At 33.0% G+C, this 19,811-nt stretch overlaps 2 protein-coding genes across 7 annotated transcripts; both read right to left on the bottom strand.

Annotated features, from left to right (window-relative positions):
* Positions 1-1,671: 1,671 nt before the first annotated feature.
* On the bottom strand, positions 1,672-7,170 carry LOC129305946 (uncharacterized). The gene is made up of 6 exons (XM_054946183.1): positions 7,033-7,170; positions 6,141-6,293; positions 5,356-5,449; positions 5,018-5,100; positions 3,113-3,266; positions 1,672-1,985 (listed from the first exon to the last, which is right to left on the bottom strand). The coding sequence occupies exons 1-6, from the start codon at positions 7,168-7,170 to the stop codon at positions 1,750-1,752; spliced, it is 858 nt and encodes a 285-aa protein (XP_054802158.1). The 3' UTR covers positions 1,672-1,749.
* LOC129305944 (glucan endo-1,3-beta-glucosidase 5-like) lies at positions 5,356-18,572 on the bottom strand. 6 transcript variants are annotated; one of them, XR_008592068.1, is made up of 5 exons: positions 18,057-18,572; positions 15,635-16,690; positions 7,033-7,375; positions 5,926-6,293; positions 5,356-5,449 (listed from the first exon to the last, which is right to left on the bottom strand). XR_008592068.1 is itself a non-coding variant. In XM_054946181.1 (3 exons), exons 1-3 carry the CDS (start codon positions 18,395-18,397, stop codon positions 7,321-7,323), a joined length of 1,452 nt encoding a protein of 483 aa, XP_054802156.1. In that variant the 5' UTR covers positions 18,398-18,572; the 3' UTR covers positions 7,031-7,320. The 6 variants fall into 6 exon arrangements, 2 of the variants coding, with proteins under 2 accessions (XP_054802156.1, XP_054802157.1); XR_008592070.1 differs by adding an exon at positions 7,471-7,746 and having other exon boundaries at positions 5,356-6,293; positions 18,057-18,571; XR_008592069.1 differs by having other exon boundaries at positions 5,356-6,309.
* Between the last annotated feature and the right edge of the window lie 1,239 nt (positions 18,573-19,811).

Here is a 19,811-nt window from a genome sequence, read left to right as displayed (position 1 = left end):
TAATCAATTTCTATCAAGATTAATTTTTGTTAATCAAGTTTAAAGTTTTTCTACCATGATAATTGCTTTTATTGGTTCTCCTTTTTTATTCCCATGGTAGATGGTGTTGAAAATATATGGTAAAACTTAGGTACTACAAAGCATATCATTCAAGGTGCTTGATTTTTATAATTTTAAATCTATTTTTGTTGTAAATTAAAAAATTAAGGGGAATTTTATATCATGTGAGGTTTTGCAAGCTCCACAAGCACAAATAATTAATTTTGTGTGAGAGATTTGTAGAGTCTCGACATTAATATGGATTAAAAATTATACAAGTCTCCACAATTGTGCTTAGACATTGGTAATGAGCAATATGTAAGTATTCATATAAGTATTTTTTAATCTAAAAACATGCTCTTGCCCAGTGTAGTGTCTCTAAGAGACACAACTCACATAAACTTTGATAGTACTAAAAAAGTAGTAAAAAGAAATGTTCCCAAAAAGAATAAACAAGAATGGAAAACGAATGCGGGTGCGACATTCCTCTTCCGAAATTTGTAGGATTAGGTGCTATCTAATTTTGCTAATACCGACATTACTACAACAATATCATGAGATTTGTCATTTCACTTATATTATGTGAACATATATTTTATCTTATATATTCTCTAATTTCTTCATTTTATTTTATATCTATGCACCAAGCAGTCAGGATATTAGAAACTCTAGAGCTCTAACTAACACACCATTCTCAAGAAACAGGATAAGTTAAACATATTTGAATTTTAATAATAAATTGGGATTGAATCTGCCATAAACCTTAGTTGTACAAGTTTGTAAAACTATGAAATAATCTGCAAGATTCTTAGAGTTTCTCTCAATTTTAAATTAAGTTTTTATGATTTATTTTATTCAAGCTCTTATAATTTACCTGATTAAATATGTTAATTAAAAATTAAAATATTTAAATTTTTCCTTAATGAAATTAAGAACTTTTATACATTTATTACAAAATTATATAAATTTAAAATTAATTATAAAATTTTTAGGCTAAAATGTATTTTTTACTTAATAATTTTATATAAAGTTTTAATTTTTTTCTTAATTTTATAAAATATATTTTTAATCATCTAACTCTAACATTATTAGTTTTAATTAATTATTTTTTTGCCAATTTTTTTAAAATTAAATTTAATATATCAACATTTGAGAATATTTTATCAATATTAAAAGTTTAATGTGAAAACTTTTTGTAAAGAAAATAATGACGTTAAGATTAAAGAATTGAAAAAAATACTTTATAAAATTAGAGGATTAAAATAAAACCTAGTGTTAAGTTAAGTGATTAAATGTATATTTTAGCCTAATTTTTATTACTCATATTTTATATAATTATGCTATGTTTTCTAAATAATTTTTATACACATAGAATTTTATAAAATATTTAATAAAAATGTAAACATTGTATCAAAACAAATTTTCTTTTTCCTTTTTGACCAAAATATCAAATCAAATTTTCTAAAAATTTTTAACGTGTTTTTTTCCCTAAAAGTTAATCATTCATTAATAATTTTAACTTTCAAGGATTAGTATATTTAATGATCAAACTATAAAAGCTTAATGAAAATAAAATAAATTACTAGGACTTAATTCAAAATTAAAAAAAAATTATAAGGACATGCAAATTAATTTTCTCGTAAAACTATTGCTATAAGAAATTATGTCCAAGGAATATTATAATGCTTACATGTGGAAAAATATGACGGTTTACCAAGGAATTTCCTGACCGTCCCAAGCAAAGAACTTGCCATTGTCATGCCTCTTGACATTGTTGATGATACTTAGGAGCTTTTGAGCTGAGAACTCTTTGGTGAAGAGTTTGTCATCGGGAACATTCCTTTGAAATGGCTTAGAAAGATCTGTGTCAACTGTCCCAGGGTGCAAAAGAATGCATGCAATTGGATCCTTCTTTCTTGCAAATTCCACTGAAATAGTCTTTGTTACTGAAAGTATCAAGGGGGGAAAAATGTCACAAAAGTTTGCCTTTCCATGCAACTAACAACTAGCTTTATCCCACTAGCTGAAGTCTGTTACATGAATTGTATAACACCATTATGTTCTATCATCAATCAATGTTTTAGGAATATTGTTAACCAAGAAATCTCATTCAACAACTACTATAAATGTTCTCTTTGGTCTAAGCTTGCCTTTCCATATACAACAATTTTAATCTAAGCAAGTCAGATACAGTTTTTAAATGATCATTATTAGCTTCTTTAAACAGAGCATTACAAGTGAATATGTTCATAGTCCAGTACCACATACTTGAGTTTTTCAAAAACTTTCTTTTACATTTGTCAAAACAAAAATACCAGCCATTGATAGATTGCACTAATGGAGGACAGAACTGGATCAAGGAAACTACCAAAATGTGGTTCCTGAGGTAATACATCTATCATTTTCAAATCGAGTATGATGCCTTAAAGAGGAAACACACGAGCTAAACAGTAACATGGTAATATATTATCACCTAAGGAGCTGCTTGGTACAATAAATGGAAAGAAAAAGAATGCAAAATGAAAAACTAAAAGCAGTTATTTTAATAATAAAAAATGATCATCATGTGCGTCTTTCAAACAAAGTACTCAACTCCCTCTAGTGCTAAATATCGGAGCTAGTTGAGGGGTTTGTTTTCATCTTAAATGTAAGATCCCGATTTTCTTTGTCTCTTAGCTTTATTATTTTTTTCTCCAAATTACCGCAGCAGTTATATTCTTGCATGGTTTATAAGCTATGTTGATAATACTCCAATATAAATAATTAACTGGCTTCAATATTTAGGACTGGAGGGAGTAAATATACTATTAAGTATGGGATCATCGTTAAAATGCTACTATCATTTACAGCAATCACATGTTTCTACCCATGCATAAAAAGATTAAAAAAAAAAAAAAAACTACAACCAGTTAATCCTACAAGCCCAGTGTATCATATGGAAGTACCATCAAATGAACAGAAAAATCAGATGCCAGCCAATTATGAACTAAACATAAGGAAACAAAGATCGTAGGCATTGATTGCACATATCTCATTTTAATCTCCAAAACAGAGTGTATGGAAAGAGTCATACATTGATTAAGAGCAGCCTTTGAAGACCGATAAGAGTGCCAACCTCCTAGGCGATTGTCCCCAATAGATCCAACCCGTGCACTCAAACTAGCCACCACCGCAACACTTCTTTCAGTCCCAAAGCCTCCTCCAACTTTTAGGAGAGGCCACATGTGCTGATTCAAAAAATCACAGGAATTAAAAAAAAAAACTATCTATTCATGAAATAAAAGAGAATCAAAAGATAATTATAAATCAGAATAAATTATATAAATCTAAATGCAACATTCTTCTCAAACTAATTTTTGGACAACGCAAGGAGAGACCCTCTCTGTGATAAGATAATGTTTTACTAATTAAGGATACAATTTAATCCATGACATACAGTTAGGCAGCGCTTGGATAAAGTAATACCACCTCAATCATTTTCACATTAATACAGAACAAACTGTATAATCTACATTGGATATTCTTCTTTAGTTATAGTAAGAAGTGCCCATCAGCTAGTCAATGGTAAGAAGTGTTTATGAAGGCAAGTCAAGCTTAGATGAAACGCATCTTGCTAGAAGGCATTCAGAAAATGAAGTCTCTATCTAAAGTGTAGAACAGAGCATTCCATTAAGATGAATAATTTCCTTGCCATAGATTCCAGCCATTTATTTCACTGTGACAAGGCTAAAATGACTGCATTGCTCAAGCCATCAACCACCACCAATACAAAGTCAAAAACCCCTCGACATTAATGACGACATCTTCTCATAAATGTGGAATAGGAAATGGATGCAAGAGGCCAGCAGAGCAAGTATTTTATAATTGTTAGTTGACATCAAATATTGCAAAAAGAAATGTTTTATGTCCTGTTTCATTCAGGACCTAAAAAAATTGTCATAGATTTCAAGTCTTGAGAAAGCCTTTTGTGATTTTCTATAGTCAATATCATGTGCCTAAGCTAGTAGCTTATTGCATTACTCAAATAAGTGAGGAATGACTAAACAACCCTCATAGAATAATTTATGATAAACAATCTAGAAATCTGGTTGAGAAGTAGTATCTTTTCGAATATCTTGCATGATCTCATTAGTGCAAGGGTATTGAGCTAGAGCATCAAGCAAAGCAATGAAATCAAGTGATAAGTGCATGAGCAAATTGAAGATATTAGCCTGCCTTTATTCTGGAAATGGGGGGGAAAAAGGAATCTAATCATTAAAATCAAATAGAACTGAATACCGTGAATGCGAAAAAGATGGCATAGAATAAATGAAGAGACTTTTTGAATTGTCATAATGCTAGCAAACCTATTGAAACTGTTTACATATAATACTTTTCTTTAAAATGACACCAGGATGGCAAAACTTGTCATTATTATCATCACTAATTGACCATAACTTTAAACGAGCAAGCCTTCTGACATTTTAACGAGTAGCACAAATAGGTGGCATCATCAATCACTATATATGGACAAAGCGACACTAGTTGACCATGTCCAAAAAAAAAATATAATTCAAATTACAAGCAAAAAAACCTCAGTATTGGCTTTTCCCGAAGAAATTCTTAAGGACACACTAAATATGCAAATAGTATATTCATGTAACATAATTATGACCACCCGCAGTCATCACAGAAAGTGAAACACAGGTGCATCTCTTGTGGACAGACCGAATAGCCTCTAGAGTTTGAGGAATTTAAAGAATTTGTTGATTGCTGATACATATTTTAAAATATAAGAATTCTGATTGTCTTTTATCATTCTCATCTTCGAATCCCTCTCTTCTGACCCCACAAAAGGGAGAGGAGGGGGAGAACACGAGAAAGATGGTTTTTAGTTTCCACTATATGAAAGATATACAGAGAAGTCCAAATTTTATTACAATTTCAATTTTGATATTTGGTATGAGAAGTCCAATAATGAAGATTGCACGGGTATTACCTTAATCACTAAGATAGGACCTACAGCATTAACCTCGTAAGCAAGCATCAAAGATGACTTCTCCACTTTGCTCAACGTTGTTTCTGTAAAGGAAAAATGAACATTTAGTCTTTAAAACTTGGTTTCCAACAAAAACTGTCCAATTTAATTTTCTTGGACGCCTGTTTGGTTGATTCATCCTTCTCTTTCTCCTGTTAGTTGTCCCCCCTCGTTTCAACACTCAGCGTATGAATTGAATATAATACAACATTGAGAAGAAAAAGAATACTGCGCTGTGTGTTAGAATATCCAGAGGAGAAAGGTTATTAGTTATTACCAAAGCCTAGCAAAATCTTTACCTGGCTGTAATACTTCTGGTATAGACAGAATGCCAGATGCATTGATCAGAAGGTTTAGATGGCCATATGTCTCCTTTATTGCCCTTGCAGTTGCCTTTAAAAATGATGGACCATACATTAAAAACATATAAGTTTAGGAATAATTCATGTCTAACAGAAGCAACAAATCATCAGAATGCCCATAAAAGAAAGAATATTAGAAGATATCTCTTTTATACACATTCCTAGCCTAAATGCACAGGACAATAGTTTCATAAGATGAATAACTTAAAAAGTGCATAAACAAGGAAAATGAAACATCACAGGTTAAATAGATAATCCAAAGTTCATTGAACAACCACAAAAAGAGCACCTTACCAGAAAAGAGTAAATTAAAAAGAATAAATATTATATATTGAATTATTTTCTACCAAATTGTGACAAACTCATTGTTTGAAGATATCTCTTTTATACACATTCCTAACCTAAATGGACACGACAAGAGTTTCATGACATGAATAATTTAAAAAACACATAAACTATGAAAATAAAACATCACAGGTTAAATAGATAATCCAAAGTGCATCTTACCAGAAAAGAGTAAATTGAAAAAAGATGGAATGCACATGCTCTAATTGTAACTCCTGGCCGAATGTGAATTACATTACTTCTACTGATGGCAGCTAATGTAAATAGGATATGGGAACCGAAATAACTAAAAAGATTAATAACCTCCCTTTTGGTGTCTGAATACAAGCTTCTATCTGTGAACGACAGAAAGGGAACAATGAAGGGGAAAGCATGACCTCAATTGAGCTTTCAAAGGTCAAATCCAACTGTAATATTCTTAAACGTTCAGCAAATTTGTCTTTCAGATTGACAAGCCCAGTTGACCCATTAGGATTACGGCAGGTAGCAATGACATGCCCTTTATCATCATTCTCTAGTAGCTGTTTTACCTGTGTCAGGCGGTAACTGAAAACATGGTTAAGACCAGAAAACCATTTCAATAAAATGATTTGATCCATTCCATTACACACTAACTATTCCATACACAAGAACAAACTACATACTTTAATTAGTAAAAGGAAACTGCAGAAATAGTACAAAATTGAACGGGACGCAGTTGCAGAGCTGAGCCAGCATAGCACAATTGACAATGACAAAAGGCTTGTTACATTTCAGGAGATTTGGGAGTAATTACAGAGTAAAATATGATAACTTGAGAAATTATCCTGAAAATATATTTTAATATATCAAATTTCAACCTTCATTGTCCATAATGAACAGAGGCAGGTTCCTCCCTTCTACAATTTGTTTTATCTTTCCAAAATTCTAGGTCTTGTGATGTTCACCCACGACAAGCTAATCAGAATGTCAATGTAATGATGATTTAGTTCATCTTCAGACTCTGATGATTTTATAAACTAAAAATTTAAAGAATGTCACAAATTATTCGCATCCACTATCATGTCACAAACTATGCTCGCTCTTCTAACTAAATGTAGCCTTATTTTCATTTCTCCACTTCTAGGCCATAACTTAATATGTAACTGTTGCAAGATTCAACGGAAGTGGTGCTCCATGGTACAGTCTAATCATAGCAAAAAGTTCAAGAAAAAGCCCTCGGTCCTACAATGAAAGCAAGTAAAACCAGAAAATGCCAAGAAGAAAAATCGACAAGAAGGAAAAACTCACAAATTCAAGACCTATTCCTCTGGAAGCTCCTTGAACCATGGAAACCCCACGTTCACTTTTCAAAGCAGCAGAAAAAGCCCTTCGGGAAACCGATAGAAGCCGCGATGGCGTTGCCATTGGAGCGTGTAATGTCAGCATCTAATTATCTCCTTTGCACTAAATTTCACTGAAATACGACAAACAGAGCCAATAGACAACGGTAACGACGATTTTTCCTCAGAACTATTTTTTGTTTTTTTGAGCCAACCTCAGAACAGAAAATTCTGAACTATGATGTGGTAATGTAGCTCAACGAGATAACTTCCAAAAAGCGCAATGTTTGCAAAGATCAGTCAGTAATTCCCTGTGAATTTATGAAACACTTTTATTTAAAAAAAAAGAAAAAAGATAACTTCGAAAATGGTTCGGAGGCAGTTCGCAATATTTATGCGCATTTACTTTTCCATGGAAGTTAGGTGAGATTACTGTAAAGATCAGCAACTATATCAACGGTTCTCGATTCTAGTTACAAATCTGACCACTTCAGCTCCATTGCAATCTAGTTGACGCGGGACGATGCCTTGCCAAGTGATTCTTCACCGTGATTGATTCATTTGGGCATTCACCAGAGGTGAAAGAAAAGGGGGAAATTACTCCCAAATCCCTGGAAAGAAGTCATTCTACACTAAGCACCCAAAAAATCATGGTATTGCGCTGAAGTTCTAAGTGCTTTCACTGTAAATAAGTTTTGAAGTACAATTATGTATATGAATATCGGAAAGCTATTTTGTATTAAGAATCATAGTTGTTTATGTAATCAGAATCGCATATTAGAATGGGCCATGTGAGAACGATTGAATTCAGTACTGCTTGTGATGAGGATTGAATATAAATTGTTTGTGAGATAAGATTGTACAAGGGGTTATTGCGCGCGTGTGTTTTCAGATTGAGTTGTCTTGGGAAGTGAATGTTATGAAGTTAATACTTGAGTGGTAATAAGGCAATGTTCTTATCATAACCACATCTTCCTAGCTAATTGGTCATGGGGTTGATGCTTTTGCTGTTAAGGCATTCTCTTATTGATCACGTGGCTTAATGGTGCACCTCACATCTCTTTAAAAGAAACAAGTTGTGAGTTCTATCCCCTGTATAATTTGGGTGTGTGAGAGCATGATGGGTGAATGTGTTACTCTTTCATTTGAAGTAAGGGTCATTCTTTTTTATAGGAGAAAATGTAAGTGTGTCGGCGTGTGTTGGGTGTATTTATATTCATCCATTTAAAAAAAAAAAATTTGTTATTTGTAATTGAGTTAAGAGATGAATTTGACACTTAACACCTCTTAAATTATTGAATAGATATCACAATTGACCCGAAATTTTATAACCTTTGATCAAGTTACATATCTTAACTTGAGAGCTTGGATATCTAGTTACATGAATTAATATCCAGCTTTTATGTAACCCACGGTTCTCAATCAATGATAACATGGAAGAATATGTATGTGATTGGATGGCTGGCATGACTAAGATCACTTTTGATAAACTATGCATGGAATGTTTGAGTCGTACTGTTAGCATTCTAAAATGATTTTAAAGAAATCGATTGAGAATTAACTTTGCTTTAGATCAAACAATTTATAATGTTAAAAACTTATGACATATATGATATAGATAACTTCCTAGTTTCATTAAATTTCTTAATGATATTTTGTAATGATTCAAATGGAGTTGTTTTGAGATATCATTTATAATATGTATAATGTCTATCTTTTTTCCATTTCACTTGATTGGGCTGTAAACCATACTTGGATACATTGTAAGTTGTCACAGTGGTTGTTAAGATTTTATATCTCACTTTGGATTGCTTTCATATTTTTCAAGGGAGATGAGTAGAGCAGGGAGAAAGTTACCTAAACCAAAGGCTTGACTCGACTGACAAATATGCCTCGGAGATCAAACTATTTATCCCTTGTAGAAATAGGGTTATTTAAACCGCCCTTTTTAGATCAATTGTTGCATGGCTAGTTTAAAGAATAAGTACAGTGACATTTTTGAAAATAGCAGATGTGAGTAGAAGAATTTTTTTTTAACTAGTTCCATGTACAATTGGTCATAAATACATTTTTTTAGACAAGTTCTCTTTTCCCCTTACCATCAACCTTCAAGACGTCGTCAGTGTTCCGTATTCAAACTAGACATCTTTTGCGTTCAAGTCTACGAGAAGAATCTTCACTTGTTCCGTGTCTCCTACGACAAGAACAATTGCTATGTAGTTCCGTCTCTGCTCGACGGCCGCTACTTTCTCACATTTAACGATCCTTCCACTGTCCTTGATCAAGGTGCCTTAAGATTGTGATTGAATTAGTAAACTTGGATTTGAAAATTAAATTTAAAATATCATATTTTAAATTCATGTATTTAAAATTCTATGTCTAAGTAATTTAAATAACAAAAATTATCATTATTAGGTAGTGTTTCGAGGGACACATGTAGAGATTTGAAATAGCAAGGATTTAAAAACTATTTTAAATTATAAATGAATTGAGATAAAATTTGAATTTGGATCATAAATTTTTAAATATGCAAATAAAAAATTTTGCCTAAATATATATGCATCAAAACATAGCATAAATAAATTTAGAGACATTTACTCCCTAAGTCCTTGTAAATTTAAGCTACGTATTCTTAGAAAGGAAACTAATTTTTGTTTCTTCTTTTGGAATCTGAAAAATTGTTTGTAGTGATTGCTACATTGATGAAAAAATAATAAGGAAGAAAAACTGAAACAGTTCATCTTTTTCAGTAATAATAATTACGGTTGATGCTAACACTAAGAAAGGAGAGGCATGGTTAAGATTTTGATGATTGAAGACCAAACCTAAAGATCTACTGTAGCTAGTTTATTATTATGGATCAATGTACAATTTTATTTTTAAACTATTCTCAAATAAGCAACATTGCTTTTAAACCAACCAATGTAACCCTTAACTAATTAAACTAGAGTAATGATGCTCCTATCATTTAAAATCCAAACGTTTGATTGTTAAGTTGGTGAGAGAGTAAGAAGTTTGACCAATTTTGCCCTTAAACCCTTGCTTTAGCTGGTGCTTCTTTCGGTCCTTGAAAGAATCCATTGTCATGATTGCCCATGGAGGTATCGTGAGTGCTGCACTTGCTTCTTCAATCAAACCTTCCTTTCCTATTGCTTTCACTTTATCAACAAGTTCAAGCTCTTTCTTTCATGATCTTATTCTCAACTTTCATTCTTCATTAACAATGCCTTGAAGATAGTGCACACATCCTCTGCTTCTACCTCTGAGGATTTGGAATCCTCTTCTTTGTCATCATGATTTGGTTCCGAGACCCACTGTCTTGATCACCGAGAAGCTCGAAGAGGCAAGGCTCCAAGTTTTGTGGGAGCTCGAATAAGTGTAATGCACCTACGATCTCTCACCTAAAGAATTGTGCTTGAAGATTGCATCATGTGATGCTTTGATTGTGAGAAGCAAGACAAAGGTTACAAGGCAAGTGCTTGAAGCGGGAAACGAAAGTTTGAAGCTTGTGGGAAGAGCTGGTGTGGGGATCAATAGTGTCAATCTGAATACTGCTATTGAGTTCGGTTGCCTCATCATTAACGCTCCCACCGCCAACACCAACGCAACTGTGGAGCACAGCATCACTCTAATTGACAGAGCCACTAAAGAGGCGAGCAGGGCAAGTCATGCGGATATCGAGTTGCTAGTTGTGAATCCAAGCTGGAGTGTAAGGCTTGTGAATCCAAGCTGGAGTGTAAGGCCTCAGACATAATGGTCTCGTTGAGGTTGACTTGCAACTACTGTGACTAACCCTAATGTTTGGATGACAACCTAATATGAATGCACAATGGCTAGTGGTGTTGGACGATGGCACTTAGGGTTCAAGTGAAGAGCTAAGGTGGCAATAGGGTGGGTGTGTTTGCAATGTAAAGCAGAAGGATCGAGGATATAGAGTATGGGTGAGAATTGTTCTACAAGTGTTCTGATCACTATCACGTGTGCCAACTAAATAAGACCTACTTGCTTCAAATAACAGACTTTTTGGGTTTTGAATGACGGGGGCAACATTGCTTCAGTTTAATTAGTTTAGGGGCTACATTGTTACATTAAATAATTTAAGGGCAATATTGCTCGTCCATAAATAGTTTAAGGACAAAATTGTACATTAACCCTATTATTAACTTGGAACTTGCTTTTGTAGTAATTGCCATGAAAGCATTGAAAGAGTCACTTAGCGTTCATGATATAATGGGTTGGAATGGTGACCCTTGCGAGCAGCTCTAATGGAGAAGCTAACGGATTCCACAAGGCCAGAGCTTATTGATGATACAATGGCTGCCATTTCGCTATCTAGAATGAAAATTAGTCACTTGACAATGACAATGGAGCTCTACGATCTTGGGTATTATTATTATGGGTTAAGAGTTATATTTGTCCTTGAATTATACATGAAAAATCACAAATCTTCTTAAACTCAACTACAGGTCAATTCTATCCTTCAACTTTAAAGATTCCTTTGTCATTACCTTAACATTAAAAATAATTAACATCTGTTAGTCATCAATGGGTCATACAATTTTTTAATATTTTTATTAGGTTAAAGGTTATTTTTTCCCTCAACTTCTATTCGAATGGTTAATTTCTCCCCTCAACTCAAATATTTTATAATTAAAAAATATTAAAAAATATAATGTAGGGCCCACTAACGATCAATTAACTGTGAGAAAACAGTAAGGCGATAATGAAGAGAATCTTTAAAGTTGAGGGACAGAATTGACCCATAGTTTAAGTTTAAAAATATTTGTAACCTTTCGTGTATAGTTTAGGGACAAAAAGAACTCTTAACTTTATTATTAATTGTAAATTCTTTTTTGCTGATAAAAAAATATTGGCATACATGTAGATGGCTTTATAATCCCTAATAGGATATTGAAAACAAAAATGTTGAGATTCTGTCAAGTTAAAGTCAATTATTTATGTTAAAGTTAGTCATCAAGCTGATCTATTACATAAAGGGAGAATTTCAATAAAGGAATAGGGATGTTATTTAATTACTAGTGGATCCATAAAAAAAATTTAAAATTTCAGTTCAATTTAGGAGAATTGAAATAAAAATAATTTCAATGGTGATAAGCAAAAGTACTCTTCATTTGTTATGTAAAATTCACTAGTAATTAAGTCACATCTCTAGTCCTTAATTGAAATTCTCTCTTTTATAAATGTGCAGCTATCATGGATAAATGCAACTTCCTTTTGCTTCTCATTTGTAATTATCCTATTGGATTAAATTTCAATAGATTATTAAGTGAACTCGAGATTGAAGGATAAATTGATTTAACTTTCTTAACCAGTTAAACCAAATACTCATCAACAGTATAAATTATTTAACACTAATAATGTTTTACTTTTGAAGTAGACTACTAAATGGAAAGTTAAAAATGGACATGATAACTTGAATAGGACAGATATGTTAAAAATTGTGCCGTAGAGCTAATCATTGTACTATTAATATGGTTATTTATAGAATTTTTCTTTTGTTATCATATTAATTGCATATTCACTATAATAACTGTATCTTTGGATAAACTATAGTGATTGTTCTAAATGTTCCTAGTCAGTCATCTATGAGGGATCAAAGGTGAAACAAGACTAGTATGACTTTAATTAATTATAGAGATATAAATTAAATTGTAGGCATTTGAAAGAGTACAAGATGCTGGACCAACCCACTATGAGAAGGCTGCATGATATAAGTCATAAGTTTATCTCATATGTAACCATATTACTAAGCCCTTTGACCTGAGATCATCATGAATTCCTATATGATAATCACTGAACTTTGATCTAGTCAAAAATACTTTTGACCGAGTGATCATAAAGGCTATAATTAAGTTTAATGATATTCATGCAGAGGAATATAAATGATTAATGTGAAATTTGTCTCTCACATTAATTGAGAGATATTAGTAGGCCCCTTGATGAGTAAGACTAATAAAATGTATGACCATACTATAGTCGAAAAGGTTTTTCCATTATTGTGTTAGTCCACACAAAGATCGAGAAAGTAATGATTGGATAAAGAAGAATGACAATTTCATGTTTCGTACTTGACCGAAATATCACGTGACAAAAGAGATGTGATACAATTATATGATAGGTTGTATCGAATTATTGATCCCCATATGAATTAGGTAATTACAATATCATACTAGAGGCCACTTGTGACTTGTGAGCTAATAGTGTAATTAGTCCACTTTCAACTTCATATAGGCTTACAAGGTCGACGCAAGAACAGCCTAATTGAGCTGTAAGTCCAAGTTTATTGAATTTAAAATATATCTAAATTTAATGAATGTATTATATGGTGAATGAATTATATATATATATATATGAACTATAAAATTCAAAGTATAATTATATATATATATTTGAAATATATATGTATATTATTTTGTGTGTGTGTGTGTATCTAATATACAAATATTATATTATTATGTTAGTTTTAAATTTAATTTTATATGATAGATTAAATTTAATAACTAATATGATATGAGAGAATATTATATCAATTCTATAATTTGAATTTATAAGATAAATTTAAATTAGATATAATATTATAAATTTTATTTATGAAATAAATTTAATCTGACATTTGCGTTGTCTCATTAAAGGAAAGTAAAACCCTAGTTTAAAAATAAGATAGAAAAGGAACATGCTTAATGAGTTTTTAGAAAGTTAGAAAAGTTCTAACGGCCAAACACTTTGAGAGCCACGAAACACCCTGAGAAAAAATAAATTGACATTCAAATACAAAAGGATATTGAGAATGCTAGCACATTATTCAAGTTAGAGAGTTGTTCGTGTAAATATCAGCGGAGAAAGCAAATCTACATTGTCAGCTCCTGAGATCCAAACTTCTAAAGAGAATGCACATGAGAATTTGAAATTCAGAATGTAACTTTTCTATCCACCTTAACTTAAACGAATTCATTTGGTTTACATGGAGATAGGGGTTCAAAAATTTAATATTTTGTTGCGCCTCTCTATCTAACAAAATATACCTATATGATGCTGCTTTTTGTCATGCGTTTGTCAAATGAGATAATGATCCAACCCTTAAACGAAAAGACTATTGCAGGTTAAATAAATTAAATTACTTCATTACAGACAATTTAATCCTCCAATCGCTATGCCCCAACATTATAATTACCAAGGCTTCCAGGACCTCTGGTGACAAAACAAAAAAAAAAAAAAGGAAAAATTCCTTATTCCTGTTTAGGTTCTCGACCACATGCTTTAAGCCTTCAAGGCTTTAACACTTTTTATCCTCGGTATTGGTTATTAATATCTTGTGCATTGGTCATGAAAAGCTCATAGAAAAGGCATTACTTTGCCACATAAAAGTTTGTTGTTCCCCAATACGATCATTTATAAGAAAGAGAGTGACAGGAAAGGGAAGGTGGGGGAAAAAAAAAGTGAAGACGCGTATGATAACTCGATTATCTTTTCTTACCCTCTTTCACTTTATATCTATTTCTCTTTAACTTTACTATTTTCACTTAATTTATGAATGCAAATTATCAATTTTCCTCTTCTATGTACAGCTAGACAATCAATCCCATGATGGCCTAAAAAGAAAGAACAATCCATCCAGTGAATATTAAAATTTATATCTGCAACCATATCAAGCAAAATGAATAGCAAATGAACAATAATTTTACAGGAAAACCAATCTATTCTTTTTCTTTTTATTTCTTTATTTTTTATCGGGGTTACCTAAATCCTGAACCTGAATCCACAGAAGACTCCAATTCTCCTAAAATTTTATACTATTTGATGTACCTTTGAGGGAATCATCATTGCAGCTTAACATGTGTTTGATTAATTTTCTCTAAAGGAAAGGAATAAATGGCATTTAGTGTATACCTTGTAAATACGACAAAAATAAGTTAAAACTTGGTCTGATTCAGGTAGATAAATTTATTACTAGTCTCTGGCGTGTTTGTAAGAGTAGTAGTGTGAAAAACACATCCATTTTTCTATCTTACAATCTGAGTTAACCTCCAATGGTTCCAATCCATTCTACTTTATTATGATATATTAATGATATTGCTGTAAGATAGAACTGTGGTAATTTACACATTTAATCTATAAAATTAACGGTTGGCTTAGGGCCCCAATTGAGAATGTAATTTATTATATTTAATGATCTTCCATCTTCATGCCCTGCTTGTGGGCTGGGATACTAAAATCAATGTCTAATTACATTGGAATACTGGATCTAGGATTAAGGTAATATGTATTACACTAGGAAGGAGATATTGAATGATGACAATATGTCCTCATAAATACAGTGACTACACCATCTCTCATGATACAATTTCTCAATCACATCACAAGCTGGACTACAATATATCAAGAATGCCTTTAAATATTTCTGGTATCAACTATTAGTATATGAATCTCACCTATCCTAAGTTCTAATAGTTTCAGAAGAGGGGACCATGAAAAACCCACTTACGAAACCTCTTGATTACATAGAAAAAGAGAGCATCCATTGCAGGATAAAAAATAACAGTAGGGCATACCAGTGTATTGCTGTTTCAGAACAAGATGAATTTGAGCCTTTATCCGTGACTCCCACAAGAAAACGGCAATCCCCAACTGATGGGTCCAGGAAAGTGACCATACCAAGGCCATCGAAATCACAGCTTCGCGAATCTTGCATTTGCAGCTGATAGTAACTATTGAAAGCATATGAGATGTTACCCTTCTCCCCTATCCCATTGCACGAACCCCCATAATTAAGTGTCGTGCAGTCTGCAACACTACAGGCAATTCTCATGTGGTTCACTACATTTGTCAGATCGGTCGAGGGAGTGGCAACACACCATCTAGAGGGCAGGTACTCAACATTCTTAGCATTCTTCAATTCCTTGTTTCCAAGACCAAGGTTTAGTGGATACTTAGCCTGCCCATCAAAGGAGAAAATCCCCCAATGTCTTTCAAAGTTTCCAGGAAGTGTGCTTTTCGCGCCTTCATCAAGCAGACTGAATATATAAACATCCATGGGAGGGGCACCTGGCCTTAAGGGAGTCCCTTTGTTACTCATAATATGCTTTATGAGACCTTGGTTGAAAACCCTTGCTGCAGTAATATTTGCACCAATAGCTCCATCCGAGGGCCAGCCAATTTCCCCAATTACTATCGGCATTTGACCATATCCAAGTTTATTGAGGGCAGAAACTAAAGTGTCATAGTTTCCATCGAATGCATTGGTGTAGAGGCTGGTGCCATCGGTGACTGGATGAGTAGTTCCTTCAAAGAATGCATAGTCTTGGGGAAAATCAGCATTATCATAAAGGCTTAAAAATGGGTAGATGTTTACTACAAATGGGGAACCATTTGCATTAAGAAACTGAACAAGTTGAGTCATAATTTGGGTCAGTTCAGGACGGAACGTGCCTTGAGAAGGAAGTGTAGCCTCATAGGCATCTGCATTGCAGGGTACCACTAGTTTTACATAACCTGCAAGATTAGCTTTAACTAAAGACTGCTGTAGATTGAGCATTGCAGGCATGACCAAGTTCTGAAATTGACCGTTATAACTTGTCAGAAATGGCTCATTTCCAACAGCAACATATCTGTCACCAGTAAAAAGAAAATTCAGAGGCCTGTGGATAATTAAAAGACTCTATAGGTACAGACCACAACAATGGCACTATCAATTGAGCTCAGAGCTTCTACTAAACACATTTTCGGTTCCTCTAGAACTGTAAATGTCTTAATTTGATCCTTCCAAACATTTAAAAATAATGCAATCAAGTCATTCCATCTCATTTTGTTCCTATGATGACAAAAGCTAATGATATTTCATTTAACTCGCGTATGAAGAAGTGATTTATAACACAACGTTGTTGGATTATAGGCAATTATGGAATCTATTTTTCTCCCAAAGCCATGTAAAGTTGAGCGATGTCACCTAATTACATGTCATCTAGTGAGTTCATGTGGCTCAGATCACAACCAAGAATGTTAGCAAAACATAAGTTTTTACTGAATTTTATTTTTCTAAATGTTGATAGGCAACACAACATTGGCTCAATCAAAAGTAGAGAAATTAAATTAAAATATTTAGATGCTAAAGATACTAAATAAAGTTTATTTTAGAAAATATGATGTTTAGGGAAGGATATATTCTCCAAGCCATCTAGGATATAACCATTAGAAGTTCAATCAAGCCAAGTGTTCAAAAGGAAAAGTTGGTTCACAAAATATTCTTAAGGCAAACTCAGTAAATAGATTTTTTTTTTTTGGTTTGCCACATGACATGAAAACAGCTTCATTCTTGGGAGAAATTCTGCAGGTAATAAGTTGGGGAAAAAAATCACAGCTTATAGAAATAATATCAAAAGAGAGAGCAAGTTCCTTACCTACGTTATGCTTCTTGATGGAGTATACTATCTCTGAATCATTAAATCGTTATAATTTTCCAGTTATATCGAATTAAATTGAGAATTCAAAGTCCAGAAATTAAAATAAAAGAAGATAGTAAAATACTCGTCCAAAATATTTTACTGTCTGCTTAATCCACGGATCCTCAGAATATTCAATTAAATATAATATGTTTTAGCACAGACCAACATTTAGGTCAGAGGAACATGTGATTTTGAGGGTTTCAAACAACTAAAGAAACTTTCTTTAGTAAGGACGGCCACCGGCTCCATCAGCTCTCAAGTCATCACAAATAAAAAATTAAACATAAAACATAGAAATTTGCAACAAGAAAAGATACTTTCGGAAATACCACACAGATATCTATCCTACAAGCTAGTTGTGAAAATGTACTCTGGTGCTTCTACGATCTCAATAGTAAATACTATTACCCCAGAAGATAGTCTTTGATAAAGCAGCTAAACATAATGAACCAAGATAGCATGGAATTTTCACTTTCTCAGGAAACAAAACGGAAACTAAATGAGAATCGAGAACCACAGAGATGAGACCAACCTGATATCCGCACCACCTTTACCGATAAACGACGAAACATTCTGGCGAACCCACAAATCAGCAGCAGAAGGGGAAGAGCCCAAGAGAGACAACATCTCATTTGGGATTCCAACCATGATCTGAATCCCACTTCCCATAAGAGCCTTAAGAACATCAGGCTCCGCTTCAAACAGCTTCACTTTCGGGATCTTGTTGTCTTTCAAGAGATCCACCACCGTAGATGGCTTCAACCTGTGAGATGAAATCGTGCCCCAGTTCACACCTATCGCCGATTCCGCCATTGGAGACCAAGCTAGTAACCACAAGAATACAACCACACCTACAGATTTCGGCTGCAACATTTTCACCACTTAAGATGCAAGTTGTTATCTTCTGTGTTCGAAGACGAAACACTCACCCACCTACTCTCCGTATATGTTCTCGATTCTCGATTTTGGAGAGTGAGTGAGAGAGGTGGGATTGATGTGAAGCGAAGTGGGAAGGGAGGAGCCAGGAAGCAGAGCGAAAATGTAACTGAGACGAGTAAAGTAGAAGCAGGCGATTTATGACGTGGGCATGGAGCTCGTAAAATATTAATTTAATTTAATTATTAGCGTAGGAATTTTGAAATTACATAACTGCCCTAGCTTTCTCATTGTCTGATTTGTCTCCTAGCACATGCTTACAGAGAAAAGTGACAATATCTACACGGAAAATCACAAATAAGGACACAGAATGTAAAGTGAAATATAGTGCATCAATCAAGAATTAACTTTATCCTCATCATTCTTGCCCATGGAACTGTTTCAATGGCCACCAGAAGCTGAATTATTTATTTAAAACAAATAAACACTAAATCAAAGGAATATATGAAGAAAAGAAAGGCGCTTTATTCAATTAGTTAAAAAAATTGAATCAATTTACAATAAAATCTGGAATTAAAGGTTTCACTAATTAAATAAAGCACCACTCCCTAAAATATTATCAATGAATGTTGGATTTAATTGAAGAGACTAGTTTTTTAATATGCTCATATTTAATATCAATTATATTTTAAATAAAATTATTTCCAATTAAAAGATACCTGTCAGTAATGGGAGGGGGGGGGGAGGGAAGTTTGAAAACATGAAGGATAATGGATAAAAAAAAACTACATGCCGACCTAAAAAGAAGCTGCAAGAGCCAACATCAAAGGAAAAGGTTAGAGATAGAAAGCGATGGCAAAGAAAGGATTGACAATGTGGATCTATCAATGACGAATGTGATCATGTTGGCCAGTGATCAGCGACCGACAACTTAGGAATGGAGGAAGAAGAGAGAATGAGTTATAGAAACGGAGGAAGGGAGAAGAGTAAAGGCCAATACGGTGAAGGAAGACTGGACAAAAACAAAAACAAACAAACAAACAAAACTCCACACGTTTTCATATGTGATATGGGTCTCAAAATATTTAGTCCCATGAAAAACATCAACCCCCTCCCTCTACAAAAACAAAAGAAGTGCACACTTATATAATATTCCTTCTTCTTTTACTTATAAGATAGAGAAAATAGGTTTTTATTTTGTTTATAAATCATGTCATTAACATTTTTATTATAAATTTTATTTTTTATCTTTCATTACTTTTCTTATTCAAAAATATAAAATATTTTTTAAACATTTAGATATTAAAATATGTAAGCCATTTTTAGTGTTTCAAGGTGTAATTATTTTGTATTTCTAAAAATGTTCATAATAAATAAATTATTTTATATTTATTTTAAAGTAAAATACTAT

Source organism: Prosopis cineraria, unplaced genomic scaffold, assembly GCF_029017545.1.
Source record: "Prosopis cineraria cultivar Desert tree isolate PC_DT_omini unplaced genomic scaffold, ASM2901754v1 PC3, whole genome shotgun sequence".
Classification (NCBI taxonomy): Eukaryota; Viridiplantae; Streptophyta; class Magnoliopsida; order Fabales; family Fabaceae; genus Prosopis; species Prosopis cineraria.
This window is presented reverse-complemented; position numbering and strand designations above follow the sequence as displayed.